Source organism: Onychomys torridus, chromosome 1, assembly GCF_903995425.1.
Source record: "Onychomys torridus chromosome 1, mOncTor1.1, whole genome shotgun sequence".
NCBI classification, from domain to species: domain Eukaryota; kingdom Metazoa; phylum Chordata; class Mammalia; order Rodentia; family Cricetidae; genus Onychomys; species Onychomys torridus.
The window spans coordinates 97,986,373-98,010,069 of NC_050443.1; the positions used below are offsets into that span (position 1 = coordinate 97,986,373).

General features: G+C 43.9%; 2 protein-coding genes across 7 annotated transcripts in view; one reads left to right on the forward strand and one right to left on the reverse strand.

Moving 5' to 3' along the window:
* Dcun1d3 (defective in cullin neddylation 1 domain containing 3) overlaps window positions 1-6,477 on the reverse strand; it is a 38,375-nt gene extending 31,898 nt beyond the window's left edge. The window contains exon 1 of one of the 2 annotated variants that reach the window (XM_036190640.1): window positions 6,261-6,477. The gene's annotated coding sequence lies outside the window, so the exon portion shown is untranslated. Of the gene's footprint in view, window positions 1-5,950; window positions 6,146-6,260 lie in introns of those variants that run through there. The other variant, XM_036190649.1, reaches the window with a different exon arrangement.
* Window positions 1-23,697, forward strand: part of Lyrm1 (LYR motif containing 1) — a 56,481-nt gene that overhangs the window by 25,353 nt on the left and 7,431 nt on the right. Inside the window, exon 1 of one of the 5 annotated variants that reach the window (XM_036190673.1) lies at window positions 6,405-6,592. The exons of 1 other annotated variant lie outside the window; for it this stretch is intronic. In XM_036190673.1, coding sequence (XP_036046566.1) covers window positions 6,519-6,592 — 74 coding nt within the window. In that variant the 5' untranslated portion in view covers window positions 6,405-6,518. Of the gene's footprint in view, window positions 1-6,404; window positions 6,593-6,754; window positions 6,955-22,906; window positions 23,659-23,697 lie in introns of those variants that run through there. 3 more of the 5 variants (XM_036190690.1, XM_036190683.1, XM_036190663.1) reach the window with 3 other exon arrangements.

The window sequence follows — 23,697 nt, forward strand, 5'->3', positions numbered from 1 at the left end:
TTCTTGAAGAGTTAAGAATTGGTAACAAGGGGCTGGAGAGATGGCTCACTGGTTGAGAGCACTTGGTTCTCTTACGGAAGACCCAGGTTTGGTTCCCAGCACCCATATGATGGCTCACAATGGGCTGAAACTCCAACCCCAGGAGATCTGACACCTCTTCTGGCCTCCTCAGACACAAGGCATGGAGGCAGCACACATACACACATGTAGGCAAGACATCCATATGCACAAAATAATAAATCTTTTTAAAAACAGAATTGGTAACAAAATACTTAGAACTAAGGAATATAGAAGAACAAATATCAAGAATTTAATTAGACTCAAATTTACTAAATGCCTATAAGGACCTAAAAGAAACTGTGAAGCCAACTATGACCAGAGAGAGTGAATTCTGCTTCCCATTCCTTGCTCTAATTTTCTCAATTTCTGTTTTCCAACTAAAATCATTCACTTATTTCATCCTCAGACCATGAAATCACATATGGAAGCCCAACAGTCTCATAGGAACTTCTTGTAAAATGAAGCTTTGGGGCAAGGAAAAAAAAAAAAAAAAAAAAAGCAAAATGCCCACAAGCTCCTGCTTCAGGGGGGCTCCTCAAACCTCAGCTGGGGGAAAAAAGCAGGGAGGGGCGTTGTGGTGGCCAGGTGGTACATGCTTTTTTTAATCTCAGTATTCAGGAGGCAGGAGGCAGAAGCAGGCAGATAGATCCCTGTAAGTTCCAGGACAGCCTAGGCTGCACAGAGAGCCAAGCCAAGCCAGAGCTACACCAGATACTCTAAGGTTTTGCAGGGGTCTGACTTTTTCTTTCATCTTCCCAGACTAGATGAAATAGAATTAACTGCATTCAATACAGTAAATGCTCTGACTACTACAAGGGGCAGATCTCTCTAACACACTGTCTCCTGGATTGACAGGCAGAAAGACCAACAATGGCTACAAGATGCTAAATAGACCCTGAAAATGAAGTCCTGCCCTCCTGCAGAGTGCTATCTGAGATCTGCCAGTCATCAGAGCTGGTCCAGATCTAACAGTCTCAGTGACAGCACTGTTTCCAGTCACCAGGTCCTAAGGTTGAATGCTTCAGCAAAGTGCAGCAGGACAGAAAGGGAACATGATGAAGCTCACCAATGATGCTTACACTGCTGCACAATGTAGGCTCCTATGCTATCTATTTCTCAGCCCCAAACCCAACAATTCAACTCACAACTCAAAGACGTGGGCAAGGCCAAACTCTCAAGGGAGTAGAAATCATCATCTACATGTTCCAATGTATGGTGTTTAAATAAGGTCACATTTGCATATATCTTAAAGACTGGGCATTTCTCCCTCTTTCAGCAAGCATAATTCCAAAGAATCAGTTTGCATCACTTTTTGGTGTTACTCTCACTAAAATCTCCTTTTTGGCCCCCAAAGAAATAAAACCTTTCATTGTCAGAAAAAGAAGTACAAGAACTAGTGATACTAGATGTGAACTAAGGGACAATCAACTAAAGTCAATCGACCTGGTCTCTTGTGGGAAGAGCTAAGAACACTGTTCCAACATTAGGAAGAACTGATCCTGGTACACTGGTCTGAACATCTGTAAACAGACACAAAGAGTAATTGTAAGTTAGAGTTAGAGAAATGGTAGTCACCACATAATTACCAGTGTTTCAAACTGAGTTACTACTTCTTCACCTCAAAACAACTGGCAACCAGTGTACAATTAACTCTCCTCACTGCAGAACATGTATCAAGACAAGTAGTAAAATCAGATTAACTTTAAGCCATTTAAGGCAATGCAAAACAACTTACTCACAAATTCAAAGGCAAGTGGCACCAGTTGTTTTTTAGGTTTTTGCCTTTCACTGGAATGTGTCTAAAAGACCCCCAAACCTTAAGAAACAAATTGACTGGCACCATAGGTCAAAAGGCCAACTTAGCACTAAGACTTCAAATTCACTTAGATTTAGATTCATTTCCCAAACACAATTACTGGTCAATGTAGGGATTAAGTGTTCAACTCCCTTCCTACCCATCTCTATCCCCTTTCAAAAGGTAGACTCCAACTGAGGGGTGGTGGTGCATGCCTTTAATCCCTGCACTTGGGAGGCAGAGGCAGGTGGATCTTTGTGAGGTAGAGGCCAGCCTGGTCTACAGAGCAGAGTGAGTTCCAGGAAAGGTGACAGCCAAAGCTACACAGAGAAACCGTCTCGAAAAACAAAAAACAAACAAACAAACAAACAAAAAGGGTAAGGTAGCACGAATATTAAGGAGTTTTATTAATAAGATCAAACTCAGAGCCAGGTATTAGGGTGACTGCTGGAAGATCAGAGAGACAGAACAAGCCACAGCTACCTCACTTCGCCAGTTCCTCAGCTGGTCTTATTTTCTCAGACTGCAAGCTTCTGAGTCCTTATCCAAATGAATCTTAGCTGAACTGTGCTGCTCCAAAGCCTGAAAGCTTAACCAGCCAAATGCTGCTAGTTTCTGGTCTTCACGCCTTATATATCTTTCTTTCTGCTGCCACTCTCTGGGATTAAAGGCTGCTTTCTGGGATTAAAGGCGTGTCTCCATACTGGCCTTGAAAACATACACACACACACACACACACACACACACACACACACACACACACACACACACGAGATCCACCTGAGATCCACCTCGCTCTGCCTCCCAAGTGCTGGGATTAAAGGCGTGCACCACCACTGCCCAGCTTCAGCTATGGCTTGCTCTCACCTATTTTCTAGCCACCATTTTTGGCTCTGTATCTAGTGGCTGTCTGTTCTCTGACCTCAGATAAATTTATTAGGGTGCACAATATTTTGGGGAACACAATACCACCACAGGGTAAACTCCGAACTGGTTGATGAAATGTCAACCTAGACAATATTTTCATACTTGAGATGCAATAAACCATTGAAATGGAAGAGAAACAATAGAATGCTTCCTACCAAATGAGCACTGCATGCCCGCCAATAGCACATGGAAGTCAGGGGCAATAAGTCCTAGAGATGTCCATGCCTCTCTCATCTGCCACGTCCTAACAGTTCGCATTAGTCATTTGCTTACAAATGAAGATGTGCCATTAGCATTCCAATAACAAGCTGTGTACCTTCCTTACCCAGGACAACACAGAAAGCTCTACCCAAGTTAGTTCTGAGGAGCCGCCTGCAGGTAGTACTAGAACGTAAACCGAGTCCACTGCTGCTGATTTGCCTTTACCAAACACTAAAAGGTTTCATTAGCATTCATAAGACTGAGTTTATTAGTCTAAGCAACATTTATGTCTCTCAAATGCCTAGCTCAAAAGACTATTTATATTCCCATCACTTTTGTGAAGTTGAAAAGGGAGGGAAAAAAAAAAAAAAAACTCTTTCCATTTTAGCCTCCTGTAATACAGTTCAAGAAGGCTAAATCAAGGTGACATCTTGATTATGCCTCTCAAGTGGACAATCTGCAATCTGTCCAAAATAAGGTTAAACTGAGGATGAATGCCCCCAAATGAAGGCAAAAGTACATTACATCCCTGAGCTATATATGCCAGTCCAAAGATGGTGGTGACACAGTGGAAATGGGCTCCACAGTGGTCTTTATCTAATGTGATCCAGAGTGAACTTTTAGCACCATCCTACCTCTCAGAATATTATTACTCAGCAGGAGGCCCAGGCAAGAGCAGAATTATTGCAACACAAATCCTGCCTCCCCACCAAAAAAAAAAAAAATTGAAACTTAGCTCCAGTGGTCATTTGTAGATCACAAACATATTAACACATGCCCAATCCTTCAACCTTAAGTTCACACAGAGATGGAAGATGTCAATACCAGCACACATTCAGAGTACTTATTATGCAATTTTAAATAGCAGGATATACAGCAAAATATTTTATGGGAACAGGTGTGCCCTCAATTAAACATCCTGCTTATTCCTAAACACATAGCCCAAGTGACCACTGCTACACCTCTCTACTGCTCAGCTGGGTGAGCTGCTTTTGTTTTTAATTATAATAGTCCAGCAGAACCTGCAAAAATAATGATAAAGGCCCTAAGAAAGGCAACAGAATCAGCCCAAAAACAGTTTTTCTATTTCTTCCTCCTCCTTACTCATATTTTGTCTTCCTGAGTCCCAACTCCACTTCTCTGACCCTACTTCATTCAGCCTTTTCCTCACTAAACTTACACTCCACCCCCACTCTCTTCTTCCCAGTCCCTACAACTTGCCAAGTTCATTCCAGCAAGTTTCTGCACAAGCTGTTCCCTAAACCTCCAAGAGTCTTCCCTTCATCTCTGCATGGCTGGCTCCTTTTCACTTAAAGTTCTGTTTAAGAGTCATCTCAGGAAGGTCTCCCTTCACAACTGCATCCCAGTCACACTTTCTATCCCATCACTCACATCCCTCAGCATTTAATCCAAGTCAGATTTGCTTATTTATTATCTCTGTTCCCACCTCCCGCTCTGATAAACTCCATGAGAGTGGACCCTTTGCTTGTGTTCACCTTTGTACACCTAGCATTAGCACTTAATAGCCAGTCTTAAATGGATGAATTTTGGACTTTTCATTCAATGGCAAACTAGGTTCCAAATGAATTAAAGTGAGACTAGAGATAATTCTTTTATTTCTGTAAACCATCTAAACACTATAACTGTACAATCAAGGCATTAAGTATTATGTTTCATCAGGCCTGAAGGCCCTCAAATATGATGGGACTCTCTTCCCAGAATCAGAAGAATATCTGTTATGATAATCCTAGTGATACTACACATTAAATTCAGGGACAGAGCAAAATGCATGCACTTTCTAGTAAAAAAATTTAGCACTATTTCTTAAAGCATAAAGTTTCTTAGAAGACAGTTCCATAATCAACAGAGGATTTCTTCAAGTGCAAAATAAGAATCATTAACACTTTACTCTGAGATCCCTATGAGAGGCTAGAAGAGGCACTACTTACTCGGTGGTTTTTTTGTTTGTTTTTCACACAATATAAAGGAGGTATTTCCAATTATTCTTTCTTTCTTCAAACATTTCCATACCATTATGGATTTGTATTCTGCTAAAAACAAAACTATACATCACACAGTCTCCTATAAGACCACCTATACACAAAGCATTAGTTAAATAAGATAAAAATCAGCAGTTAAATAAGATAAAAATCAGCACAAGTCCATTGTCACTAAAGACAAGTGTGCCAGACACACAGATCGAGAAGGAGATAAAGAGCTATTGTCCAATTGTAGAAACAAAAAAAGTAATATGGGGTTTTCTGTTCTCAGAAGTGCATCATGAAGTGTGGGTGGAGAGAAACACAGAAATCCAGAATTAGCCTAACATCAAATCATTTTTGGAAAGAGTTGACAACATGTAAATTCCTCACACGTAAAGTATTTAGAGCGAGAGACCTTGATTCCTGGGCTATGATGCCATTTATGAATCCTTGCAAGAGCTCTGGAATTCCAGTATTCATAAAAGAAAATGCTCATTATAATCAGGAGCCAGGCGGCGTTGTGAGGTACTCCCCAATGTGACACAGACCATAACTGAAGTACTACAAAGCTTGCAGTTAGGAGCTGGGATAGAGGCTGAACACAAAATTCGAAAGAGGTAACCAAGGTACTAAGTGCGACAAAGGGGAGTGGGTGACCACGACTGTCACTCAACCACAGGGAGTTAAAGTAGACACAGGGGTGTGTATGGGGGAGGACAAGAGGTGGGGATGGAAAAAACAATACATTTGTCACCCCGTCCCACTTCCTAAACAGGATACAGGCAAAGCCTCCAACCCCATTTACCTCATGCACAGATGGTTATCGTTTGTAGCAAAGGTGCATAGAAAGGCCTTCAGGTCTGAGCCCCTTAATTCCAGGGCTGTTAACGATTACAGAGAAGAATGGGGGTGGGGAGGAAAATCAGGGAGGGAGCTGGAGATTCACCCGCCACCTCCCCTTGGGCTCCTACCCCACGGCTCTTACCCTGGACTTTCAGTTTAGAGTCTGCAGCCTCTCCCCGGGCGTCTACGGCCCCAGGTCCCCAGGCCCGGGATTGAGGGGTGCCGGCGATGGGCAGGCAGGGACAGTAGGTAAGTTTTCTGAGCCTTGCGCTTGACACGCCACAGGCTCCCCTCACAGCCTCTTCTTCCAGAGGGACCAGTCCAGACAAGGCGCTGATCTGCACTCCTCCCCTTCCACCACCACCCCCTTTCTCGAAGAAACCGAACCCCCGCCCCTTCATCTCTCAATGCTCCCCCTTTTCCTCAACTCCCTCCCCCCCATCCAAACTCACAGCTGCTCCAGAGGTTCCTCCAGTCAAACCCTTTCTGGAAACGACGGCGGCCCGGCGGGTCCAAACCACCTACCATCCCCGCTTGCGTTTCCAGGCTCCCTACCCCCGCCGCCGCCGCCTTTTCTGCCACCGCGGCCGCCGCCTCCTCCTCATCTGCGGCCCACCGGCGGCGGCCGCCCCGAAGCCCCGCCCCCTCCATCGGCTCCTGCATCATCACTTCCGGTAACCCCGCCGGCCGCTGGCTCCAGGAGGGAGAGAATGGGAGAGGGCGGGGACGGGAGCGACGAGGGTGACGTCACGACGCACGCGAGGACGTCCGAAGCCGTCTCCAAGTAAGGGCAAGGAGAGGAGCGGCGGAGGGTGGGCTACGACCAGCTGGGCCGGGCCGTTTTCTAACTGGAAATGGGGGCAGGGGACAACGAAAGGGTGAAGGGAAAGCAGGAGGAGACGGGGGTTGGCTGTTGTTGAGTGCGGCGAGGAGTGGGCTAAAGCTGGAAGTTTGAGGAGGTTTGAGACGACCTCTGACCTGGGTCTCATGCTTCCACAGCGGTCCGCCCGGTGGTTTGGCCCGGCCTGGCCTACCGGACCTGCTGGATGGAGCTCGGTGTGGCCAAGGCTCGGCAGAGCTCCTGGCACCGCCTCCTCCCAGCCGGCTCCTGTGGGTGGGGGAAGGCAGGACTGACGCAGAGTGAGTGTAAGGATGGAGACGCCGGCTCCCGTCGCGGGGGACTGGGGAAAGGGGTTGGCTCCCCCCGGGGCAGGGATGAGGGGAGGGTGTGGGGTTGCTAGGAGACGCGCCTGTGTGACCCCAGCCTCGCGAGGGCGGCTCGGGGTCCTCGCTGCTGGCCTCGGGAGACCTGCCTAAGGGAAGTGGCACGGGGGCGAGCCCTGGCATGGGACCCTTCAGACTTTTCGAATGTAAATGGAAGGCGACAGGGGCAGTTCTGGGAGGCTGGAGAGGTTCCTGCCTTGAAAAGGGCCACCCAAAGGAACCCGGATGTAGTAGTCAGCCTTCAGAGGACCATGAAGGCTAGTTTCCTTACCGATGAGCAAACGAGAAAAAGAAGGAAGCCTTGGTCGTGAACTTTTCATTAATAAGTAAATGAGTGCAGAAGATACAGCTGTCCCAAAGGCTGGATGGCGTGGAAAGAAGGCCCCTCAGGGTTTAAGAGAGAGGATGGGAGAAGGGAGGAACTGTCTTGGTGGGGAAAAAGTGCTAAAGGGATAACGTTGAAACAAAAGGCCAAAGAGATTGAAGGCTTGGAGTTGCAGAAATACAAGGGTTTGGCCTTTGTGTTACAACCTCCTGAAGTATAGTGATTGACCAGACCTTATTTACATCTTTAAAGATTGCTGCTGGATAGAGAAGGTAGTTCAGCCTCTGCAGAGGCTGTCTGCTGATGCCCTAGGAGAGAGACAGCAGTGCTGGAAAAGAAAATTGACTCCGAATATATTGGGGAGCTCGAGCATGCCGGCCTGACTGCTGAGCTGGATAATGGAGTGTGGGGAAGAGGGCGGAACCAGAGATGCTTCCCTAGAGAAAACAGTTTGGAAAGGAATAGTCTAAGTTCTCTTGAAGGTATGTCAGAAGTCATTTTACAGCCCGAATGAAGATGTCCAGAAATGAAGTAGACAAGTTGGAAGAAAAGTTATGGGTGGAGACAAGTGTAGACTTTATTCCTAGAGCTGGGAATGGGGAGCAGACAGGAAAGTTCACAAATTCCTTAGGTCTTGTCACATTTAAAGACTACCCAGAAGGGGTCGAAGCCAATAGGAAGCTCAACAAGAATAACACCTCAAAGATGAGGAGGTTCGCTTGATATCCTTAAACAATAGGATCAACCCTCACCATCGTCCCATGAAGCCCTGACTTTTATCTTCCTGCTCTCTCAGCTGTCAGTGCTTTGGGACTAGTATACAAGTAGTCTGTGTGCATTACCTGATTTCTTGATATACAAGTAATCTGTGTACATTACCTGATTTCTTGATAAATGTTGGTTTTCGCGTTTGTCTTCCAAAAAACTGCTTATCTTTGTGTCTCTGTGGCTCCTAATACAGAGACTTGCCCATGGGGTCCAACAGTTTTGCTGTATCTGGGTAGAAACACCTTATAAGAGACCAGCCTTATGTTTTGTTTTTTTGAGACAAGGTTCTCTGTGTAACAGCCCTGGCTTTCCTGGAACTTAACTCACTCTGTGACCAGACTGTCATCAAACTCGAGAGATTCACATACCCCTGCCTCCAGAGTGCTGGGATTAAAGGTATAGGCCACCACACATGGCTCTGCTCAACCTTGGAATTACTTTTTCTTTTTCTTTTTTCTTTCCTCTCTTCCTATTTCTTCCCCTCCCAGCTTCCCACACACCCCATCCACTCCTTTTCTCTGTTTCTCTTCAGATACAGGAGGGCCTCCTATGGATATCAGCCAGCCATGGTATATCAAGTTGTAGTGAGACTAGGCACCTCCTCTACTAAGGACAGATGAGGCAGGGCAGTGGTGGTGCACACTTTTAATCTCAGCACTCAGGAGGCAGAGCCAGGCAGATCTCTGTCTGAGTTCCAGGCCAGCCTGGTCTACAGAGCAAGATCCAGGACAGGCACCAAAACTACACAGAGAAACCCTGTCTCTAAAAAAACAAAAAAAGGATGGATGAGGCAATCCTGTGGAGGCAACACAGTCAGAGCTATCCCCTACTCCCACTATTAGGGAGTCTCTTACAAGACCAAGCTACACAACTGTGACATATGCAGAAGGCCTAGGTTAGTCCCATGCAGGCTCCCCGGTTGTTGGTTTAGTCTCTATGGGCCCATGTTAGTAGGTTCTGTGGGCTTTCTTGTACCTTTGACACCACTGGGCCCTGCAATCTTTCCTCCCCATCTTCTGCAGGTTTCCCTGAACTCCACCTATGTTTGGCTGTGGATCTGCATGTTTCCATCAGTTGCTGGGTGAAAGCCCTCTGATGACAGTTGGGCCAGACACCAATCTATAAATATAGCAGAATATCCTTAGAGATCATTTCATTGACTTTTTTTTTTTTTTTGGTCATTTATGTTTGGTTCTAACCTAGATCTCTGGGGTATCCCACCTCTGGGTCCTAGCCCTCTGGGGGGAGCTCCCTTCAGGGAATGGGTCCCCAGCTGTGCCTGTCACTCCCACACTTTCTGTGCTATCTTTATCTTAGCACATTTTGTAGGCAGGACAAATTGTAGGTCGAAGGGTTAGTGGCTGCATTGGTGTCCCAGTCCCTCCACTGGAAGTCCTGCCTGGTTACTGGAGGTGGCTGGTTCATAGCCTTGGAATTCTTATAAAGGGAGTTTTGTCCCTGCTGCTGCAGATGGCACTACCATTATAGTGAATCTCAATGGAAAGGCTATCAGCAGAATCAGAAGGCCTGGGTTTCATTCTTGGATCTGCAGCTAATAGGGTGGCCTTGGAAAAGTTCCTTCTCTACGAGCTGATAGGGTTGGCCTAGATTAAAAGTTGGAAGCTGGCAAGACAGATAATGCCAGCAAGCATATTGTTCAGTCCACACAACATGATTTAAATTCTTTTTTTTTTTAATCTGCTTGCCAGATTTTTGGCTTTGTTTGAAAAATTGGGCAGTCTAACAACACCAGTCTGGAGTTCCTAGGGATCCCTACACAGCAGCAGCCAAAGCCAAAGAGTTGCTTGCCCTTTGTATGTGGCTTATGTCCCAAGTCAGCCAGAGCATCTCTCCTTACTCCCACTCCCAAACTGACACTCATTTGTACTTGACTTAACTGTGCTGTCCATATGTAGCGATTAGTCACATGTAACTAATTTAAATAACAGTTCCTAGCCAGGCGGTGGTGGCACACGCCTATAATCCCAGCACTCGGGAGGCAGAGGCAGGAGGATCTCTGTGAGTTCGAGGCCAGCCTGGTCTACAGAGCTAGTCCAGGACAGGCTCCAAATAAATAAATTAAAAGAAAAAAAAAAAAAACAAAACAGTTCCTTAGACACTAATTCCAGATGTCCAGTAGCTGCATGTGGCTAGTCTCTGCCCTATTGGATAGAACAGAGAAAAGAGTATTATCATAGAAAGTTGTTTTGTTCAGTGTTGGATTGAAGTACTGAAGCATTTAAGGACTCTGGGTGCCAATCATTCCTCACAAATAAAGCCAGGCAGCCATTGTTCCTGATCTCAGGACAGTCTAGTAAGGAGCTCTGGGGCCCTACAAATAAAGTTGCTCATTTGATAACTAGAGAGTCCATCGAGAATGTTCTGAAACATGGTTCCTAATGCATAGTGCTGTTGTCTTTCTAATAGTTGGAGGTAGAATCAGGTGCAAGAGATCTCCAGCTGTGCCCAGTGTTGTCGACAAAGCCCATTTGTTGTTTGTTTTGTTTTGTTTCAAGACAGGGTTTCTCTGTGTAGCTTTGGCTATCCTACAATTTGCTCTGTAATGGTGGCCTTGAACTCCTGAGTGCTGGGATTAAAGGTGTGCACCACCATGCCCTACATCCACCAAAGCCTTTTTTGCACGTTTATAATCCAGTTTCTTAGAAGAATGTCACAAAGCAGGAATTTAAGTTAATGTTTGGGCTCTCTGACTTCTCTACTTGCTATGAAGGGTTGAAGATACTGGCTGGAGTGTGATGGTATTGTGTTCCCCACAATATTGTGCACCCTAATAAATTTATCTGGGGTCAGAGAACAGACAGCCACTAGAACAAAGCCAAAAATGGTGGCTAGAAAATGGGTCAGAGCAAGCCATAGCAGAAGTTGGGCAGTGGTGGTGCACGCCCTTAATCCCAGCACTTGGGAGGTAGAGCTAGCCGGATCTCTGAGTTCAAGGCCACTTTTGAAACAGCTAGGCTTGGTGACACGTGCCTTTAATCCCAGAAATCCAGCCTTTAATCCCAGGGAGTGATAGCAGAAAGGTAGATAAGGCATGAGGACCAGGAACTAAGTTAGTTAAGCATTTGGCTCGTTAAGCTTTTAGGCTTTGGAGCAACACAGTTCAGTTGAGATTCATGTGTATGAAGACTCAGAGACATCCAGTCTGAGGAAACAAGACCAGCTGAGGAACTGGCGAGGTGAGGAAACTGTGGCTTGTTCTGCTTCTCTGATCTTCCATCGTTCACCCCAATAACTGGCCTCAGGTTTGATTTTATTAGTAAGAACTTTTAAGATTCCTGCTACACTGGAGAGTTGTGAATGAGTCTCTAATATTGACTTGTTCCCAGTCCTTCCATGTATCTCTCACATAACTGACTCTGGGTAACTGGTGTTGAACATCTCTGGCTAACCACTGTCTTTGTTTCTTAAAATATGCTGGCACATGCCTATAATCCCAGCATTCAGGATGTAGCATTCTGGTGAGGATTAATATACCATTTACTTTGAATTGAGGAACCATAAATGGATTTCCACTTAGAATTTCTGCCTTGAGTAGGAAAGTATAACCTGACTAGTTGATTGATACCTCTCTTGCAGTTCTGGGTCAGTCTCCTGTATGCATATAATCTTGATGGGTGCTCCAGTGCTGTCATGATACACTCATGGTTCCCTACATAAAAATAATTGCAACTTTTCAGTGATGGGAAAACGATACATTCACTAGAGAGACTATACTTTGAATTTTAATCTTTTCCTGAGCTGGAAATAGTCCCAATGTTTCAGCAGCTTCCAGTCCCGCTCCCAGTCAGGACAGTCAGGACCTAGCACTATCTGCAAGTCCAGGAACACCTGGATGCAGGTTTGCCTCTACTGCGTTCCTTGGGATAGTTATTTTAAAAATCTGGTATGGGTATTTGAATTTCCCCTTTGTTCTGATGATTTCCCATGTTTCAGGAGCTAACCTATTTTCATTTTCCCTTTGATAAATGTATTATCTAGCTCCTTCCCTAGGTCCATCTCTTATACACCATATTCTTGTAATTTTTTTGTGTAAAAAATGCTGTTTCAGAGAATCGTTGTGGTATGAAGTACACTGAATGAACGTATCCTGAGAATTGCACAACTGTGTAGTATCACTTCCCTCTTCAGATTCTAATAACAAAAAACTAAATGTAGGACAGGAAACCGTCGTGTGTGTTATGTGTGTGTGTTGGGGGTGGGGGGGATAGAAGCCTGGGGACCAGGGGCACAGTTTGACTTGAACATTGTTCATTTGTAACAATAAAATCATTCAGTGTACCAGCCAGTGTCTGACAAAAAGCAGTGACTGGAAAAGCTGTAGGAGAAAAGAACATCGATGGTAAAGAGTTAGAACGAGATAAAGGAAGAGACATAGGAAGGAAAGCTTAGTGTTGGCACCTGTGTTGTATTTCCAGTAAGAAGCACGCATTGTGGTCTAAAGATAAGCGGTGTCTCCAGCAGGGTTATTTACTCATACTGAAGAACAATAGCCCTTTACTGCACAGGGATTATTAATTATCTGAGGGAAGTAGCTTTAGGAAAATCCATTATTACCACAAAGCAGCAAATTCACCAACAGGCTACATACTTTTCCATTCTCTGCAGACAAAGCTTACCATAGATAAAAGGCCTCACTACTCTCCATTTCCTCCTATTCAGGTAGCTTGTGAGTTTACTTCCCAGTGCTAAGTATTTTAATGGAGTAGCCCATAAATAATCCTTACAACTCTGAAAACTGTTCTGTGGTTGTATATTACATTTTAAACTGAAGCACCAGTAAAGCTTGGTGATACAAACCTATAATCCCAGCTGCTCTTGAGGAGCAAGAAGTTAAGGCTCTTCTTGGGTTCAAGACCAGTTTGGGCAACTTGGTGAGACCATATCTCAGTGAAAAGTAAAAGGACATTGGGGGATATATTGTAGTATTGAAGTGTGTGCCCTGCACGCACAAGGCCTTGCATGTGCAATCCCCAGTGCTGCCAAAGAAGAAACTTCGACACTCCTGGAAACTGAGGCACAGGCTGAGCTCAGTGAAAGTGATTATTTGGTCATTCTCAAAAGCATTTCGGGACTGGGAGTGGTGGTGCACACCTTTGGCCCCAGCACTCACGAGGCAGGCAGAGGCAGGGGGATCTCTGTGAGTTTGCAGCTAGCCTGGTCTACATAGCAAGCAAGTTCCAGGACAGCCAGAGATACATAATAGAGAGATCCTGTCTCAAAAGACACAAACAAAAACCAGCATTTCAGTTCCCCAAATGACAAGTGCTTTAGAGTTTTCTGGGTTGTTTTTAAAATTAGATCATCGGATGCAATGTACCATTTCATTGACTCTAAGCTTCCTGGAAATAGGGCCTTTGGGGCTAGTGACAAACCATGACTGACCTTAAAAGAAGTGAGGCTTGTAGCTGGGCAGGTGCATGACTTTAATCCCAGCACTCAGGAGGCAGAGGTGGGCAGATCTCTAAATTCTAAGCCAACTTGATCTACAGGGTGAGTTCCAGGACAGCCAGGGCTACACAGAGAAACCTTGTCTCAGGGGAAAAAAAAAAAGAAAAAAAAAAGTGTTGTGTCACAGGTGTGAGACTTAAAGAACTCTCTTAAGAACCATAAACTGCCAGGCAGTGGTGGTGTATGCCTTTAATCCCAGCACTCGGGAGGCAGAGGCAGACGGATCTCTGTGAGTTCGAGGCCAGCCTGATCTACAAAGCGAGCTCCAGCACAGGCATCAAAAACTAAAAACAAATTAGAGTATGATGTATGGGGTAAGGTGGATGCTAGGGATGCACACAGGGACACTGCCATAGTCCCTGCATTAGAAAGATGCAATGATAGCAGGCTAAGAGATGGGCAGAGAAAGAAGCAGGTGGGCAAAGAATATTTTGCCTTTCGTGATTTGGGGTTTCAGGAGGCAAGAAGGGATGCCATATCCAACGAGGCAGAGCAGCAGGACTGATTTTTGTATGGGTGAATTTCACAGCCTTCCCCACAGAGGTTTCCTAGTTAGATCCAAGCTTGTTTTACCCAGCAGGGCTGCATTAGGGGATGGCTTGACCACATGCGTAGTTACCAGGTGTTTGGGATGCTCTGCACTTGGCTGTGCTGGGGGGAGGTCTGTAGCATGAATCTTAAAAGGTCTTATTAATAAAAACAATCCCAGAGGCAGGTATTGGGGTGAACTCCAAAAGATCAGAAAAATAGAACCAGCCACAGCTAACCTTACCTCACCAGTTCCTCAGCTGATCTTGTTTCCTCAAACTGGAAGCCTCTGAGTCCTCATCTGGAGTGAATCTCAGCTGAACTGCTGCTCAAAAACCTAAAAGCTTAACAAACTCTAGTTCCTGGTCTTGAAGCCTTATATACCTTTCTGCTTCCTGCCATCACTTCCTGGGATTAAAGGTGTGTGTCACCATGCTTGGCTGTTTCCAGTGTGGCTTTGAACTCACAGAGATCCAGATGGATCTCTGCCTCCAGAATGCTAGGATTAAAGGTGTGTGTGCCACCATTTTCTGGCCTCTATCTAATGGCTGTTCTGTCCTCTGACCCCAGATAAGTTTATTAGGATGCATAATATATTGGGGGGACACAATATATCACCACAAAGGTCTTTTGCTTCACCCCTTGGCATTCCTTTAAAAGCCCTTTAGTAGAGACAGAAGGGGCTGGTGGGTTTTGACCCAGGCCCTCCTGAGGCTATCCTGTATTTCTATCTGTCTCTCTCCCTCTATATTTCTGTCTAAATATTTCCCACTTCTCTTTCCACAAGAGTACCCTTGGGAAAAAAGGGGGAGCTGGTCTCCCACACCCACTCTAAATCATGGAGCACTCGAGAGGGAAATTTGGACTATAGTGCGATGTGATGAAGGAAAAAAAAGAAATCCTAGAGTCAGCTCTTTCATAAAAGGAATGGAATGGATTTTTTTCTCTTTACCTCTTAGGCTTGAAAGTTGGGTTAATTTCCCCTTTCCCTTTTTGTCCCTGTTTGTGCCGCAGCATTTTTTATTCAGGAGAAAGCAAAGCCTCATCCAGCAGCTGGAAGTTTGGCATTCTTGAGACCAGAGTCATACTTCTATAAACTTCATCTGCAGAAGGGGAATTGTCTTTTAAACTCCTAAATGGGGACTGGAGAGATGACTCACGGGGTTAAAAGCATTGCTCTTCAGAGGACCCAGGCTTAGTTACCAGCACCCACACATGACACACAACCACTTTTAAATCTAGTTTCCAGGGATCCGATTCCTCTTCTAACCTTGGGCTCCTGCGCTCACACCATGCACATACATACACTCAGGTGCACACACACACATAGTTTTTTAAAACTCTTAAATGTTCATGCTGCACTGAGCTTTCCCAAGTCCTCCAGAGATGGAGAAAACAGGTAAGCCGAAGAGGCTCCCAGTGCTAGCAAATCTGTCTGTCGGCCTCCTGTGAAACTAGACTGAGACATACCAAGGGCCTAGGCCTTCCTGACAGAATATGTTTTTAGAGCCTCCCCGACCCTTTCACTATACTCAAATCCTTCACAGCCAACAGCAAGATGAGTACATGTTTTCACGTCTTTTGTTTTATCTGTTTCTTGATTGATCACTGCCGGTGATCAGTCCCCATACTGACTCCAAAATGAAAACAAAGGCTTGTGATCAGACAAGGAAATAATTTTTGAGGCTCTTTATCTTGACTCTTCCTGTTGGCTAGGTGACGTTAGACCAATCTCACATTTCCTCCTCTAGAAGAGAGATAGAATCATAAGCAGAGACGATATTGTTTGGCCCCAGCACATTTTTAACAATGCGAAGCAGAACATGTTGCTCCCACTTGCTTCACGTGTGTTGGTGTCTTCCTTTTCTCCTCCCAGGCCTCCTCTCCCATCAGTGCTGGATTGTGTTGACCTGTGGCCTCCCTGACAAGTCCTCACTTGAATTCACATTTCTCTTGGCTCTTGACCTGCCCCCACAGCTTTGCTTCTGCTGCCCACTTCCCTGCACAACTCTCCTCTTAACTTCCCATTATTAGTCTCCTTCATTTCATTCAGAGCCCAGGTCGAATATATTGACCCCACAACAGCTTCCATTTTTGTTTGTTTCATTCATAACATATTACTATATGAAATTGTTTGGTTTTCTTATATATCATGTCTCTACCACTAGAAGATAAGCTATCCCCAGACCCACATGGTCTTGGACATGGTAGGCATAGACAATAAGTGCTGAATGGGTCAATAGATGGGATCCCTGGCAAAGGAGACTTAAGGTCTGAAGGGTTGTGACCCTGTGATGAGTCTCTTATTTCCTCTTCTGTGATGCCAGCTCCCCTTAGAGTCAGAGGGATTATCACAGAGGACTGAAGAACAGAGCATGCCAGCCAGGGTCACGGCCTCCTTTTAAGGGTATTGGTGTATAAAATGCTTTTTGAAGAAGTAACTGGGGCAAGTGGAGATAAAACATACCAAGGTGCAGAACATTCACTTCGATGACTCCTTGTATGGGAAGGTAATAGAATTCTATGGCTTCTTTTAATAGAAGTATTTAGCTTCCTTCATTGTAATGACTAAGCCCTTTAGAGCATGCAACAGATATTCAACAACATTTATCAAGATCAAGCAGTTTATTTACTTACTAACAACTTGGGCTCTGACTCCAGATTATAGGGTTAGAATACTGGCCCTGCCTATTTCTAGCTGTGTGACATTGGACACATCTAATCTCTCTCTTTATCAGGGTCTTCCTTTGTAGAATGAGGATAGAAGTAGCACCTGCCACCAGAATTGCTGTGATGTTTACAGAGTTGTATGTAAAGTACCTTGTGGAGTGTGAAGCCCATGGTAAATGCAAAGCAAATGTAGCTATTGTTATTGTAATGGCAGGACAAAGTTCCTGCTCTCCAGGAGTTAGCAGAAAAATCTAGCAAGAAAAAGACCCAAAAGGCAAAAGAGCAATAGGTGGTTTATGCTGGGCCCTAGGGAGAGAGTGCTCTGGGAGTACTTGGTAGGGATTAGGTACCTCTCCTGAACAGAGAGGACGAGAAGAAAGAGGCTCTCTGAGTGGAAGGGTGAGCCAAGACAAGCATAGACTATGTACCTTTGGCTGACCAGGTACTCACATTGTAGCCCAGGCTGGCCCCAGACTTGTGGCAGTCCTCCTACTTCAGCCTTCTAAATGATGGGATTACAGGTTTGAGCACAATGCTCTGGTTAGAAATTTTCTGAATACATGTATTCATAGCCTACCTACTGTTAGCATTCTGACCCACCCTGTGTCCTGATGCAAATCCTCTTTTAAGGAAAAACCCCTCCCTTCTTCCTCTTTCCCCCTTCCTTCCCTTCCCCACCACAAGGTGTGCACACCTCTGCTTTCCCTCCCTTTTTCTCTTCCTCTTTCTCTCTCTCTCTCTCTCTCTCTCTCTCTCTCTCTCTCTCTCTCTCTCTCTCTCTCTCTCTCTCTCTCTCTCTTTCTCTCTCTCTCTCTTTCTGTCTTTCTATTATAATAAATTCTTCTCCACGTGGATATGTGCCTGGGTGTGAGTAACTTCCATCATGCCCGCCACCAGCCACTGTGTCTGCATGGCATGTTTCACCCACTGCAGGGCACCTTGGTTCTATGTGCCAAGGCTGCATGCTGTATCATTACACCTACATCACACAAAAAACTATATCATGGGTGTAATGGGTCATTCCAGTATATATTAAAGTAATGACAACTAATGAATATGAGTATCATGTTTCTAAAATCACCTCTACAATCAAATGCATTAGGGACCTCTTTCAACTGAGCGCTGGAGGCCAAAACACTAGCAGCAAAATGTGCCAGACTTCTATAAAATATGCACTCAATGATAAATTTCATCTTAGTACTCTGCTTATACAGGCAGTGGGACTTTTATAAAAGGAGTCACTTTCCAGTCACAATTACTTCCGTCACACCTATATTTTCTTCTTTCATCCTGGGATTTGGAAGTTAAAGAGATGAAAAGGAACAAATATTTCAAGTAGTATCAAGAATAAATATAGAAGTTTGAAGAAATTCCTTAAGAATAGACTTCATGACCATTTTAGATTCAAATTCTGACTTCTAAGCTGAAAATCCCTTATTTTGCCAAAGGGGAACTCCCAGCAGACCTTACTACTGTATCAGATCAACCCTTGACCAACCATAAATAAGAATAAAGGCTGCCTGTATTGCATTAATCATGAGAAGAATGTTGGTCCCAAGCCATCAAATCCTTGGGTAAGGAAACCTTCAGGAAATGGCAACTTTTGTAAATGAGTTGCTTTCTAAGACCAAAGAGAAAAACCCCAAAAGAAAAGCACTTTAAAAAAAATTTGTGCATGACTGGTTCAGTTTGAGAATCTGAAGCTTTCTGTAGCATGAGAGATAGTTCATGTTTTCAGGAAACATTTGTTGAATTCCTAGTATGTAACCTTTCTAGGTGAAAAGAATCCAGCAGTAAATAAGATAGATGTAAAAGCTGTCCCCATAAAGATTAGAGTCTATTGGAGGAATATAGACATTAACAAACCAGAACTTGAGTGGTGAGCCCTATAAAGAACAACTATCAAGATTCATTTGATTCCTAACCCAGGTTAAGAAGAGACTAGGAAGTATGAAGGATTTTCTGAGACATCTGTGTTTTCATGAGGAGCTAAAGGATGAATAGAAATTGGTCAAGTTTAAAAAAAAAAAAAGATCAGGTCAGGTGTTATAGCACACACCTTTAATCCTAGCACTTAGGAAGCAGAGATAGGTAGAGCTCTGTGAATCTCATGCCAGCCAGGTCTACCTAGGGCATTTTTTTCTTGGTATTTTCTCTCAAAAGCTGTATACTGAGACCTTGTCTCTAATTTTTTTTTAAAAGAGGGTTAGTAAAGAGGGAGCAATATGGGTGTGCACCCCAAGTCAAGAAGATCATAGTCCCTCTTCCACCCCAAGAACTGATATAAACCCAGTAAGAAAGAAAATGATGAAAGACACATTTTTCTCTTGACTTTTCTTTCAAGACTTAGAAGTGATAGGCTAGACCTGCTCACATGCTTGGTAGTAAAGACAGCTTTTGACTTTTCTCTCTGGCAGTCTTTGTTACTTGGGTTTTCTGGGTCACCTGATGTTGGAGAATCATCACCTATCTTGCTCTCTGGATTAGTTTTCAAAACACACTAATTAAAGTCTTTTCAAATAGTCTTATTGTCAATTGTTAGCACTCATTACCTTGAGTAACCTAATTGTAGGTCTTGTGTGTCATGTTATGGCTTATGATCACAGTTCTTAAAGTAGCATAAGAAAACCAATTAAAGTCAGGCTTTGAGAAATTTGCTAGGGTTTTAATACGTTTGACCTTCGATTTCCTCTGCCAGTATCTGAAAGCCAAAGAAGTTTCATCTGTTAATGACAGGGAAGTGAAGCAATCATTAGCTGATGCTACTGCCCCTCACAGGAACTGACTCACGTATTTTCAGATGAAACTGTGGAGTTTTAGGGAGAGCCAGAAACTCAGAAACCTGTTTCCTTACCAGGAAAAATGTCATCATCTCATCTGGCGTTTTATTACCCACGATGTTCTCACTTGGTTTTTATGAATTCCTTTTAAGCATTTTTTCTGTGAAGCATCAATGATGGTGTTAGTATAACTTTGATTCTTTAAACACTTGGGTGGGGAAAGTGGTGCTTTCAGGCTTTGCATCAAATGGGTAAGCATTGGTTCTCTCCTTGTTGCTCAGGAAAAGTCACCAGGGTCCATTAAATAGGAGGGGCAGTCATCTTCAAAGAAGAAATTCTCTATAAGGTGGATTTCTTGAAGGTACTGGGAATTTCTAGATATACATAACCCGTCCTACTCCCATCATTCTATACAGCTGGGATGCTCAGAAGCTAAGGACCACACTATAACACTTCAGCCCCAGGGAGGGAGTTGGAAATGGATTATGTTCCTAAGTGGCACCCTTCAGCCTCCTCCCCAATCCTGATAAGTTAGTTTGAAAAAAAAATCTCTGGACTTAGGGATGTATCTGACTACCTGACTCTGCTGCTTACTCTCCAGATCAGTCTGCACAGTCTGTCCTCTTGTCTAAGACAGCATAATAGTCATCATTCTAAATCAGACTGAGAACTCCAAGGACTCATTTTCTTTTCTTGGTATTTTTTTCTCAATTTTTACAAATAGAAATATTGTGGTGGGTATTATGTTCCCTGAAATATTGTGTGTGTTTGATTTCATTAACAAGTACTTTTAAGATTCCTGCCACATCTGGTGCCCAACGTTCGTGGTACGAATTCATGAAATAGCCTCTTGCCTATGGCCTTGTGAGCCCTAGCTCAGGCCTGAGCTACACTCGGCCATCTGTGGTGACACATGCCAGTAGGATTTACTGAAGAAGGCAGAGGCAGGAGGATCCTGAGTTGAGGCCAGCCTAGGAGAAGCTTTGGCCGGGGCAGAGACACAAACAGTGTCGGTGGGACCATGGAGGCAGTGGCTGCTGCTCCGAGTTGCCGGCTGCTTCTCATCGTGTTGGTGACTTTGGTGATGCTGCTGCCTGGAACAAAGAATTTACTGCTGCTTGTTCAGAGAAGAATTGCCAGGACCAGCATGTTACAAGAAAGCATCGGCCAAGGTCATTTTGGAAAAGTTTGGCAAGACAAATGCTGGGGAGAAATTGCTGTGAAGATTTTCTCTTCTAGGGAAGAACGTTCATGGTCCCGAGAGACAGACATTTATCAGACTGTGATTGCTCCAAACCACAGAGGAGGCACAAAAATAAATAAATAAATAAATTAATTAATTAATTAATAAATAAATAAATAAATAAATAAAATAAATAAATAAATCTAAAGGGAACCATGATCATGCCTAATTGACTCTGGACTACAAACTGCTCAGGACAATCTGAGATGACTGGCTGAGATGATCCAGCCTGACAGACTACTTGAACAAGGACTTGAAACAAGCCCTGCACTTTCTCACTATGCAGCGGCGGGACAAATGATACAGGACTTGACAATTAACCCAAAAATTTTCTTTTCAGGATCCTCTAAAGGTGGAAGTAATTTTAAGAAGATGATGTCCACATCCCCAAAAAGTGGGATGGGAGATTTTCGGTCGTTTAATGAGTTTGGGATATTGTCATTGTTTGTGATGATTGGTTACAAGTTGTTAATTGTTAATGGTCAGGAAAAAAAGCTGAACATGAAGGTTCAGAGGAACAGATTCAGAGGTTTTGTTAAAAAAAGAAAAGGAAAAAGAGAAAATAGATATGAGGTAGATCACTGAATCTACCCTGAGAAAAAAGACAAATAATAGGATAAATGGGTAGATCACTGAATCTACTCTAAAAAGAAAAAGGAGAAGATATAAAAATGACAAAAGGTAGACTATTGAATCTATTATGAAAAGAAAAGATAGGATAAGTAATGAAAAATTTTTGTCTGAGTTTTATCAAATGTTACTGGACTGGACATTATTATAGATAATGGAGTTTTTCACCTGAATCTGTCAAATGTTAATGGACTAGACATCATTAATGTAATCTTGACTGTGTATATTGTATATACTTATTGGATATGATTTTTCTTGTATTAGTTATAACCTTTTTTTAATTTTAGACAAAAACAGGGGAAATGTGGTGGGTATTATGTTCCCTGAAATATTGTGTGTTCCCCGAAATAAACATATCTGGGGTCAGAGAACAGACAGCCACTAGAACAGAGCCAGAAATGGTGGCTAGAAAATGGGAAGAGTAAGTCCTAACAGAAGTTGGGCGGTGGTGGTACACACCTTTAATCCCAGCACTTGGGAGACAGAGCTAGCCAGATCTCTGAGTTCAAGGCCACTTTAGAAACAGCTAAGCATGGTGACCCATGCCTTTAATCCCAGGGAGTGGAGGCAGAAAGAAAAAGGTATATAAGGCGTGAGGACCAGGAACTAAAGAGGAAAAAGCATGTAGTTAGTTAAGCTTTGGAGCAACACAGTTCAGCTGAGATTCCTGTGGAGGAGGACTCAGAAGCTTCCAGCCTGAGGAAACAGGATCACCTGAGGAACTAGCAAGGTGAGATAGCTGTGGCTTGTTCTGCTTCTCTGATCTTCCAGCATTCACCCCAATAACTGGCCTCGGGTTTGAGTTTTATTAATAAGACTCTTTAAGATTCATGCTACAGAATATGAAGAAATAGGCTTAAGTTTTGCATAAGCTATAAAAATGCCCATCAAGCCGGGCGGTGGTGGCCCATGCCTTTAATCTCAGCACTCAGGAGGCAGAGGCAGGCAAATTTCTGAGTTCAGGGCCAGCCTAATCTACAGAGAGCACAGCCAAAGAGACACCCTGTCTCAATAAAACAAACAAACAAACAAAATGTCCATCAACAGAATAGACAAGTACATGGGGATTTCTTGGTAGAGTCCAGTGACCTGCAGCTGTGATGTCAGAACTAGAGTTCAGTGTGGATGAGTCCTGCAAATGCAACTGATGGGGGGGGGGGTGGGCACCCAGACTTGAAGAACCTATATGGAATTCTAAACTGTAAAACTGTCTTGTATAATAAATGTAAAGGATTCATGACAGTGATAAACAACAGTCAGAATAGAGGTACTTTCAACAAAAGAAAACAGAGAGGGCTGCACATGATAACGCATGCCTTTAATCTTAGCACCCTGGAAGCAGAGAGAGGCAGTTCTTTGTGAGTTCAAGGCAGCCAGCCTGATCCACACAGAGAGTTCCAGGCCAGCCGAGGCTAAATAGTGAGATCTTGTCTCAAAAAAAAAAAAAAAGAGGATTGATTTAGGAAGGGTCCGGGGTTTCGGTGAGAGACATGGATTTCCATAATTTGTTCTTCAAGGCTTATTGTATGTAGCTATCATGTTTCTCTGCCTTTTTGTGTATGAAATATTTCATAAAAATAAAAGTACGAGAATTTACAGAAGGTGTGTACTTAGGTCAGTTCTCATTTGGCCACACCCACTGGAACTAAAATTAGTGTTCATAGAAAAGGCCAGAGGGGTCAGAAGATTTTTAGCCATGAGAAAGATCTTCGGCTGTACAGTTCTTATTGGATAAGAAGGTAGTTCTGAGAAATGTTTTGTAAACTAAGAGAAATTGCAATGTCTGGATAAAGCTGAGACTTGAGACTGACCCTATTTGACTTATTTGGTAACCACAGTTTTAAAAATGATAACTCATTTTAGGATGCCACTGTTTTTAAAGATGGATCCCAAGGTAGCTGGAACTCATGATCTTCCTCAGCCTTCTAAGTGCTGAGATTACAGTGCAGGCCTGTGCTGCCATGCCTGGTCCTGCTGTCTACACTGCAGAAGAGCTGGCATCTCTAGGCCCTCCTCTCTAGATGGCTGCTGCTGCTCAGAGCTGACTAACAAATACCATCTTTACTTGGTTGGTGGAGACAGGAGGATCTGGAATAAGAAGTCATGAGACTCCATCTCTACAAACAAACAGAACAAGTTCTGGACCAGCCAGGGCCACATAGTAAGACCGTGTCTCAACGAAACAAACTAAAATATGCCTTCCAGGCTTTCAGGTTAGTGATGTAAATTTACCAGAACAGAAACTAAAGTCA